This window comes from Hevea brasiliensis, chromosome 2 (assembly GCF_030052815.1).
Source record: "Hevea brasiliensis isolate MT/VB/25A 57/8 chromosome 2, ASM3005281v1, whole genome shotgun sequence".
NCBI lineage: Eukaryota > Viridiplantae > Streptophyta > Magnoliopsida > Malpighiales > Euphorbiaceae > Hevea > Hevea brasiliensis.
In genome coordinates this window covers 94,448,358-94,459,136 of record NC_079494.1, presented here as the reverse complement: position 1 = coordinate 94,459,136, position 10,779 = coordinate 94,448,358, and the positions used below count along the sequence as shown (strand labels likewise).

The window sequence follows — 10,779 nt, the reverse complement described above, 5'->3', positions numbered from 1 at the left end:
GGTGGCTACTAACTTTCTTCATTCTGAATCCAGCCTCCATCAAAATTGCCTGGTGAGTTCATGGCAGAGATTGCCCCTTGAGTTCCATGGTGCTCCTAGATGTCGAATAAGATTTCTCTGGCCTAGGAATCTGGCCATCCAAAAGTAGTACAGAAATTGGGATGTTGTATTTCTCAGAAATAAATTATGCATCCAATTGATGAGATTAGTCTCCACCCACAAATTTAGGCCTTTTATCAAAGCATTTGCGATGGTTGATGCCAATTTTTCTATATTACTATAAGGCATTTTGTAACGCCTCATCAAGAATGTGAATGACAGTGAAGCATGAGAATCGTCCCACTAGGAGTGCCAAAAATTGCAACAGTGGAGTGTAGAATGTTGATGTGAGAATATATCCCACTGGGAGTGCAAAAAATTATTTTCTTAGAAAACAATTTGACTAGCAAACGGCTTGAATACAAGCGTGCCAGGTACTAAAGTATCAACTGAAATGCACTCCTAACTTTTAAATCAAATGATTGTAGAAACCGACTACACTGAACACAGTTTCACCTTTGATTTTAGAGTAAATTAAAATATGAGAGGTTGTCTCTCTAGAAGGAATTGAAATTGAAATTATATTACTTGATTAAAAGTAAATACAATGCTTGGAAATTGAAAATGCAATAGATATTGAAATGGACAATGCTTGAAAATTGAAAGTGACTGCTGGAGTTTTTTGTTGAATAACTGAGTTGTTGATTGTTAAATTGGTTGGCTAAGTTGTTGGGTTGTTTGGCTAGATTGTTGTTGCTATTATACAATAGAAAGTATTTATAGTTGTACTGGAACATTTGGAACCTACACCACTTCACATCTTGCACATATGACAATTTTTATCTATTATTAGTAACTGCATGTAACTTCCCTTTCAATAGGTAACTCCACTAACTATTTACCTCCGTAACTCCCCACTAGTAGGTAACTTACATTAATTGTTAACTTCTAATAAATAACTACAAAAAAAATTAATAATTAATTCAGGCCTCATAATTAAATTAATGAAACAAAATTAATTAAATTTATTTCACAAAAAATTAATTTAATTAATTATGGACCTGACACAAAATTATATTTTTGGTATAAACAATAAACAAATTTAGTGGGTCTTAACTTTTATGTAAATTTTGGATTGATCAACTAATGTCTATTTATCTTTATCTTACATGTGCTATTAAGGTGTTATTTTACTAATCTCTAATTTTTCATGTCTCTTAATTTGAAAAAAGAGTGATTATTTTTATTTTTTAATATTTTAATATTATGCTATCTAGTCCTGCTCTTTAGAGGTTTATGTTTATGATTTTCATTTTGAGTCTATAAATTTTATATAAGAATTTCATTTAATATTTTGATACTACATGATTTTTATTCCTTCAAATGATAGAATTTATACTCTAAAATTATTATAGAAAATTTGATATAATTTTTTTAAATTGATAAAAAGAACTCTTATAAATATATATGCATTCACACTTGCCATTCTTATTCACATTTATTGCCTTGGAAATCAGTATTTTGAATAGAATTTACCTCAGTGGTTTATGTTTCTACAAAATAAAATTTGTTATATAAAATTATTTTTGAGACTTCATTAATAAATTAAAATTTTTAAATTGAGTGATTGTATGATATAGAGTCAAAATTTTTCAAAAAAAAAAAAAATCCACACTTCATTACTTTTGAAATCAGTATTTTGAATAAAATGACTATATTACGACTTATGTTACTAAAAAAATAAGATTCATTGATATAAAATTATTTTTGAGACTTTACTTATAAATTATAAATTTTAAATTCAGTGATTGCATAATATGGGATCAAAATATTTCGTCAATCGCTTCAAATCTTAACGATATGAAATGGTGATCTCTTAATCCGTTGAGATGCGCAAAAAATAATGTACAGTTTGTATCCTGTTGATACCAATATACATCTTAGAGGCAGACTAGGTGCCATTCAACTGTAAGATTTGAGCGAACAAAGTCTTTTCGCTCTTTGCACTTAGTAGTTATTTGTGTTGTATTTTGTCAATATATTCTTGTTGAATGCCTTGACCAATAAAAGGCTAATTTCAACAAAAAGCTTTGAGCTTTTAGTAGCATTATTGATATTCATGAGCTAACCACGAGTTGTTGTTTGATCAAATAGGTCAAACAATTGATCTCGGTGTTCAAGCTGACATCTATTGCTCTTAGCATGTGTCCTGGTTGAGTACTTAGTGTGATTTTTTATTATTGTTTTGGCTAGGGCTGTGCACGGTTCTTGGGGGAATCAAATCGAACCGAAGAATTGTACCGAATCGATAAGAGCCGTATTGAACCGAATTTATTTTGATACTTTGGTTCGGTTCTAGTTCTTTACTAAGAATCGAACTAGAACCGTATCAAAACTAAACCGGAACCAAACCGAAAACCAAATTTATACATATTTATGTAGGTATAATTATGAATTAAATATAATCTAATATTATATTTCATTTTTCTGTATTTTCTTAAAAATTTTAGTTATAAATACATTAAGTTACTTTATAATTCTTAATTATAAATATACTATTTTATATATATTATAAATATACTATTTTATATATATATATATATATATATATATATTAATTTTTAATTATATTTTTATCTTATAGTTAAATATTATATGATTAATAAATAGTTAAAATGTTTATTAGATGATATACTCATACTATTATATTATACAATATATTTAATCCTAAATTATATATGTACCTTATAATTAAAGGTTATATAATTTAGATATAGTTAAAAGATATATTATATAATATATTAAGTATTAATAACACAATTCAAAACTTAAATGCTAATTCAAGAATGACTTTTTAAAGAAATAATTACATAAAATTATTTTAAGAACCGAGAATCGAATCGGAACCGTACCGAATCAAACTGAAACTGAAGAACCAAGAACCAAACCGAACCGGAACCAAAATAATGAAAAACCAAATCCGAACCGTGCAAAAATTTTAGTTCGGTTTCAATTTCTAGCCAAACTCCGAATCGAACCAGAACCGAATACCTCTGGTTTTGGCATATCACTTTTTGGCAGAGTATTGCTCTTAATAAGACTTTTTACTTGGTTTTGGGGATTTTTGTGGCTAAGTAATGCACTTGGCTCTATTGTGTTCTGCCATTTAAGCACGTTGATTCTATAGACCGACTATGTTTCTCAGTGTGATTTAGCCATATAGGCATTTTGATGATGACTCATTATGCATTATTGTACCATTGCTATGGTTAGTTGATTTTGTAGCCAAGTTGTTTATTGGATGATGTGTTCATGGACTTCACTTGAGTTTTGTGTAGTATTGAGTATTGCATGGGTTGTACGTATTGGACCTGCCTGAGTCTTATTGAAGTGTTTCTTTTTATTTATTTATTTTTTTTTTTTAGCAACAATTTTATTGAAATAAGTATCTAGGAAAGACATAGCATGAGTAACTTGGCTAAACCCGGTCAATAGACCTCTCCCCTTACGTCCATGTTAGAGCATGGCATGTTAAGTAAAAAAACTTGGAGATGAACAAAAAAGATCCAAAACTGAACAGCAGAAACAAACGATTCCAAAAAATGCAGACCTGAATAAGCAGCTTCAAAATACAGAGACCCAAAGAAAATAACAAATACACCAGACACAAAGTCTCCTAAATAAATAGAAAACAAAATGTTCACCATCTAGGCCAAATAAACAAGCCCCAAAACGATCTCATAAGAAATGCTGCAGCAACAACACGATTTAGGAGTAGCATATTAAAAACTAAGAGCCATACAATCGGGAGCAACAAAACTGCATAACAGAGACAGCAATACCCTGCAACTAGAATATCATGTGATTGAGTAACCAGCAAAATGATGAGAAATCAAACCAGATACTATAAGCAGATCAATTACAGGAAGGCAATAAAATCATATGTCCGGTGCACGCCTTATTTACCCAAAATGTTAATTGTACCGGCCTCGCGAGGTATGCGTACGAATCTTAAGGGAGGCAAACGACTTAGGCCTTCAACAAGAATAGAAAATTGGCACCACCAGACCCAGGTGCTTTAGTTGAATTGCAATCCCAAACTACCAGCTTGATTTCCTCTAGAGTAAAAGGGGCTTCCAGATTAGAAGCATCAATGAGGCTAACTTGACAATAAGATAGAATTGTAATATGGCAAGAGAACAGAAAATGCTGGCAGTATCTTTTCCGGAAGTGTTGCTGAGTATTATATTCAAGTGATCGTGCCAAATATGACACTTGGTCTAATGCTTGAGGTTGAATTCTTATAATTGTGTGTAGAAGGTTGTATTTGAGTAATAAGGACAATTAAAATATGCTACTTAGGGCATATAGAATGCAACTGCTCATGGCATGAATAATGTAGCTACTTATGGCATGTGTAGTGTGATTGAATTTTATAACTCGACTTTGTATCATGAACTTTTAGGGGTCTTATTGAGAATTAATTGATAAATGTTTTGGCCGAAGTGATACTCTCGATGCTCTAATGTGTAAATCGCTTAAGCTTTAACTTCATTGCTCTCTCATTTTTTTTTTCATATGTGGTTATTCAATTAAGGATGTTATTGGATGTGATTTGTCATGTATGAAAACGGAGACCGAGGCTTATAGTCGGTAGTATTTATCTCATAGGCAATTTTTATTTTTTGAGAATGTTGTCCCTTTTGAGAAAATCATAAAGTGTAATTTAGTTATGCAGATAGAGTTCTATCTTTATTGCACTTGTCAATATACCTGAAATTGTATGAGTATTGTCATATTAAGTGTTGCTTTCAGGTGATCAGGTATAATGCGAACGCACTATGAGTGATATCTCTGAGTTGAAGAGTAATGCCCACATGGGAGCTTGGACCATGAGAGCCTTAGCAGGTAGTAAATGAATTTTTTTACCTCAATTGAAGCTACATGGAAATCTTTGCATGTTGTAATAGAGATTTTTAGCTCGATTAAAACTGCGTGGCAGCCTTTGTATATGGTAATCATTTTTTTTTTCCTTTTAGCTATATTGAGATTGCGTGTCACACAAAAGTAACTTCTTATTGAAATATTGCTTAACAGGTTAAATTTATAAACCTCTTTATTTTTTAAATGAGTTTGGATTTTTCATGATATGTAATAGAAGATTATTCAGGTAATTATGTGAATTAATATTGTAACTTGAAAATTTTAAAATAAATTTTGAAGATTTAAAAGTTGTTACTTTTTAATATTTTTATTTATTTAAATGTCATTTTTATTTTAATTTATTAATATTTTAGGTAAATTGATCATTTTTATTTAAAAAGCAATATTATAAATATTTGTACTAATAATATGTTCATCGAAATTAATTTCACGTCAATAATAATATGAATATTATTATTTTAATTTTAAGATTAAATGAATAAAAAAATCTTGTAAATTTTAGGAAAAATTGACAAAAGATCTGAACTTTCAAAGTTTGCAATTTCACCCTAAACTTAAAAAATTACTAATTAAACCTCATACTTTTCATACTTTTCTAATTACACTCTGACTAACGGCTGACGTGACAAGTTGACGTGGTGGATTAACATGGCATTTTCGTTGTCTTACTAATGAAAATACTAACAGTAGGGTACATTAAGAAAATATGAAAAGTATAAAATTTAATGAGTATAGATATAAATACAAAAAAAATTTAAAAGTTCAGCTTTTTTTTTTTGGGGTAATTTCCTCTTCATTATTACTATTCTTATTTATTATATTTATAGATGTGAGAGGCTAAATCCGAGTCCTGCAAATAAATAACAAACACAGTTTAGTGATGAAAATAATAATCAACACACAAAATCATAGTTAAGATTTAATTCATCATCAATTCGAAACTGACAAATTTTATAATCAGAAAATATGGTGATGATAAAGAATATTGCACCAAGCTATGTAATATTAAAGTAGTCTCTAAAATTGATGATGAAATTTGGAATTTAAATCTCAATCAATGTCGATTGTACCAAAAGATCCTATATACATTAATGGATTTTCTTTTCTTTTCTTCTGGTTTCCTCTTTTAGAGGAGATGCTCTTTCTATTTCTCATGACTGCTAAACAATTAATGATAATATTCAGTAACCTAACAAACCCTAAAAAGCCTAAGAAATAGTGAAATTTGAGGAATAGATGATGGAGTTGTGCTTCCTTGAAAGTTTTATTTGACAATCCTATAGCTATAAATTAATTAATTCTCTTAGAAAGATTCTCTCTGCACTGTTTTTTAATCATTCTTGAATAGTTATGGAACTTTGTTTTGGATCTTCCTGCTATCAAGTAATCCAATTTGTTAAAATAGGGTTGCAACTTGCCTTCTCTGCCCCAAATCCCAAGTATATAATAAGGTTTCTTAAACAAGGCCAAATGGCTTTTCAGATACCAAGGTTTTTTTTTTTTTTTTTTTTTTTTTTTATAGTATCACAAGAAATGGATATTCCACATCTCTGTATAAGACCAAGATGACTTGTCATGTAGGCCATTGAGCCATGAAGATAATTAATTATTATTTTCATTTGAATACTTAAAACTTGAGATTTCACTCAAGTTTTTAAGAAAATTTTAATATTATTAAATTAAAAATATTAATTAATTAAGTCACTACAAGAAATATACATAGATTAATAATGAAATTCATTGCTAATTAATAGTGGATTAACAACGGAAGGTAACAATAAAAGAAATTTTATTGTTAATTTCAATGTAAAAAATTGATGCTGAATATTATAGTATCCTCGCATCTTTAGAAATCACGTGTATAATTAAATAATAACTTTAATTATTATCCATTGGAGATATTGAGTTGATTATAGTTAGTCTCACTGCTTTTTTCTTTTTAATTAATTAGCTATATAGTTTTGTTCTCGGCTTCAACATTCTGTGTGTTGTGATGGAATAAAAAAAAAATTGCCACAAGATATTTGGAAAAAAAAAAATTAAATAAATTATTGAAGTTTTGCTGATCCATTAGCAAATTTCCTCAAAATATTATAATGTTTTGTTTATTTCAGGTTGGTAGAAGAAAGATTTTATCATTTTATACGATAATGCATAAAATATCTATTGTACAAAGAGAGATGGCAGATTGAAGATTCATTAATAAATAAAGAATATTGAATTGATTTTTTTTTTTTTCAGTTTATATGTATATATGAGGCCAAATATCTCATAAGGGAGATATGGCTCCACATCCATGTGATATTTGGCATTAAGTTGGGAGGTAAAATTTTTTTTTAAAATATATTTTTTTATTATTGAAAAAAATAATTTAAAAAAAATTATTTTATTATTTTAATATTTTTATGATTAGAATTTATTAAATTTAATTTTAAATTATTTTTAAGAGCAGTTCTAAATGTAATACTTAACGGATTTTATGACTTTTTTTTTTATAACTTTACAATAAAAATAAAAGTTTTTATTATATATTTATAATTCTTGAATTGTAATTCAATAAAAGCTCAATAAATCAGTAACAATAGGTTACATAATATATGATAAGGATTAACTTGAGGCTTCCCACTTCTTAATTTTACAGGTAAAAAATGACTAACGACATTACAATATTGAATTTAAATTGAAGTTACTCATGTTTTATAATTTTATAAGATATGAGAAATATAATCAAGAAATCCAATTAATTAGAAATAAATTAAAATCAGATTATAACCTAAAGGGAGTTTAACACGGAATGAGTTGGACCATATTAACTAGCTGGGTTTGACTTTCCCAAATTATTTATTTGCATCCACATAATAAAATAAAAATAATTGTAACCTGAAAACAATTCCCTTTTTTTATATACTACCATACCTAGCGTTTGATCATGAGTTCATCCCTGTATCTGGCAGATAATGTCTCTGCCATAGAAACTGTATTTGATCATCTCATTTTATATCACACACATATATTACCAATATATTAGGGTTTAAGCCTTAAGGCAAAGGAATGCAGCAAGCCTCAGTACCACTCTTCCTACAACTACTCATGCTTCTAGGTTTCCATTTTCACCTTCTTCACAACATCACCTCTCACCCATATCTACTTCTCATCATAGATTCTTTTTCTTTTTCTTCTTGTTATTATTATTATTATTATTATTATTATTATTATTCTCGGTTTTGTGGGTCTTCCCGTGGATTCTTGCTACTTCAACAAAATATACTATGCTGGGTTCTCTAAATTCTTCTTCTCATGACCAAGAAAAAGAGGAAGCCTTAGATCTGCGGTACCAGCAGATTCCACAGGCCCCATCTGTAGCACCCAGAGGTACTACTTCTGGGTTCACTTCATCAGCAATCCATATGCGTCAATTGCTCAACACCTGTGCAGAGCGCATCTCTCAGTCTGACTTCTCCGCCGCCCAACGCCTCATCTCTGTTTTGTCTGCTAGCTCTTCCCCTTACGGTGACTCTAGGGAGAGGTTGGTTCACCAGTTTGTTAAAGCACTTTCTCTCCGCCTCAGTCCCCATGGAGCTGCCATGGGCAGTGTCTTGATGAATATTACAAATCCTCCTTCTGGTGGCGGTGGCGGTGGCGGTGGCGTTACTGGTGTTGCCAGCAGTGCCATTAATGTGGGTTCCTTGATTGCTGGAGAATCCGAGGAGGCTCTTCAATCTTGCTATCTTTCCCTAAACCAAATAACCCCATTTATAAGGTTCAGCCATTTAACTGCAAATCAGGCGATCTTGGAAGCTATAGAAGTAGGGCAACAAGCCATTCACATCATAGACTTTGATATTATGCATGGAGTGCAATGGCCTGCATTGATGCAGGCTTTAGCTGAGCGTTCCAGCAACACCCTTTACCCTCCTCCCATGCTCCGAATCACCGGAACTGGCCATGATTTGAACATTCTACACAGGACTGGAGACCGTCTTTTCAAGTTTGCTCAGTCACTAGGCCTCAAATTCCAATTCCATCCCCTTCTCCTCCTCAACAATGATCATTCTTCCCTTCCCTCAGCCATTACCCTTCTGCCAGATGAAGCCCTTGCGGTAAATTGCGTCCTCTATCTGCACAGGCTCTTGAAGGACGACTCTCGCAACCTTCGCATCTTTCTCCACAGAATCAAGGCCTTGAACCCCAAGGTGGTTACCATAGCAGAAAGGGAAGCTAACCACAACCACCCTTTCTTCATACAGAGATTCTTGGAGGCTTTGGATCACTACACTGCTCTCTTCGATTCCTTGGAGGCAACCCTACCTCCCAATAGCAGGGAGAGGCTTGCCGTAGAGCAGATATGGTTTGGAAGAGAAATCATGGACATAGTGGCAGCAGAGGGAGAAGACAGAAGAGAAAGGCATGAAAGATTCGAATCATGGGAAATGATGCTAAGGAGTGTAGGCTTCACTAATGTTCCCTTGAGCCCTTTTGCACTCTCGCAGGCCAAGCTCCTCCTGAGGCTTCATTATCCTTCTGAAGGTTACGACCTGCAGATTCTCAACAATTCTTTCTTCTTAGGTTGGCAGAATCGTGCTCTTTTCTCAGTCTCTTCCTGGCACTAATCATTACCCAATAACCATTAAGAACTCAGAGCTAATTAAATCCCAACCACTATCAATCCCCACAAGAAGAAAAGAGAAGAAGCTAGCTAGCGAATATATAATTTAATGGAGTAAAATCTTTCCTTTCTGCTCTTACAGATTTGCTTTATCATTAGAGTTTGGAGTTTTATAATTTCTATAGCTATGACCCACAACCAGCAGTACTTCCATTATTAACTTGGAAAAAAAAAAAAAAATCCATCCCTTCCAATATAGAAACCACTTTTTCTCAGCCTACGTTGATATTAAACGAGAGCCTGGTGCGGTGTGGTGATGATGGTTAGTGTAGTGTGTGCATGCATTGGCATCCAAGCTCTGGCCATCTGAATTAATCTGAAACAGACGTTGCATGAATGATTTTTGGAAGGAATCAACAAGCAGCTTCAGCCATAGCTACACTACACGACACAAACCTTTGTATGATGGGTTAATTTCTTGATCCATCTCGGGGAGCTGAAACTGATCACTGATTTATTTTATTTTTGGTATTTGATATATATATATATATATATAGTTAGTGTAGTACGTTGAAATATCTTGTATTTTTTTTCTTTCTCCTTTGTTTCTCTTATATTAATTACTTTAATTAATTTGTTATTGTAACTTTTCTTTAACTAATCAATTCTGTTTTATGAAACAATTAATTAGGTCTTTCTCTTTAGCATCTCAAAAGGGCATCAATTGCTAGTGGCAATGTGGAGCATTTCATCATCGATCCCTTAATAATTAATTATAGTGGGATGGATTAATTAATATATTATTCCAAGGGAAATTCCAACCTATTTCCAAAAGTTTAAAGCACGATATATTAACTATTCTTTAATTTTTGCCTTTTGAGTCCTTTTTAATACTAAATAATGCTTCCCAAATTTTTGATTTAATAGTGTTTCATTACTTATTATGCTGTCTTATCTTAATATTCTTTTTCTCTCTTATTAAAGAAAGGACTCCTTTGTTTGCAAAGGAAAATATATTGTTCCCCAAAATTCCATTGTCTCCCTTCAACGCTTGTGTTGTGTTTTGTGGTTTCAAGAGATGGATGCATGAGATGGGGTCTTTTCTTGTTTTCTGCACTAAGTACCCCAACACCACCCCCATGCACCTCCGTATATACCTATTTGCTGTCTTTCATGTAGCACCAACCATT

The 10,779-nt window shown here is 31.7% G+C and overlaps 1 protein-coding gene across 1 annotated transcript; it reads left to right on the top strand.

Moving 5' to 3' along the window:
* Nucleotides 1-8,207: 8,207 nt before the first annotated feature.
* On the top strand, nucleotides 8,208-10,088 carry LOC110632840 (scarecrow-like protein 18). The gene has a single exon (XM_021781187.2). The coding sequence runs from the start codon at nucleotides 8,253-8,255 to the stop codon at nucleotides 9,591-9,593; it is 1,341 nt and encodes a 446-aa protein (XP_021636879.2). The 5' UTR covers nucleotides 8,208-8,252; the 3' UTR covers nucleotides 9,594-10,088.
* Nucleotides 10,089-10,779: the final 691 nt, after the last annotated feature.

Coding starts and splice junctions, on each gene's coding strand:
- LOC110632840 (XM_021781187.2), top strand. CDS start 8,253: ATGCTGGGTTCTCTAAATTCTTCTTCTCATGACCAAGAAAAAGAGGAA.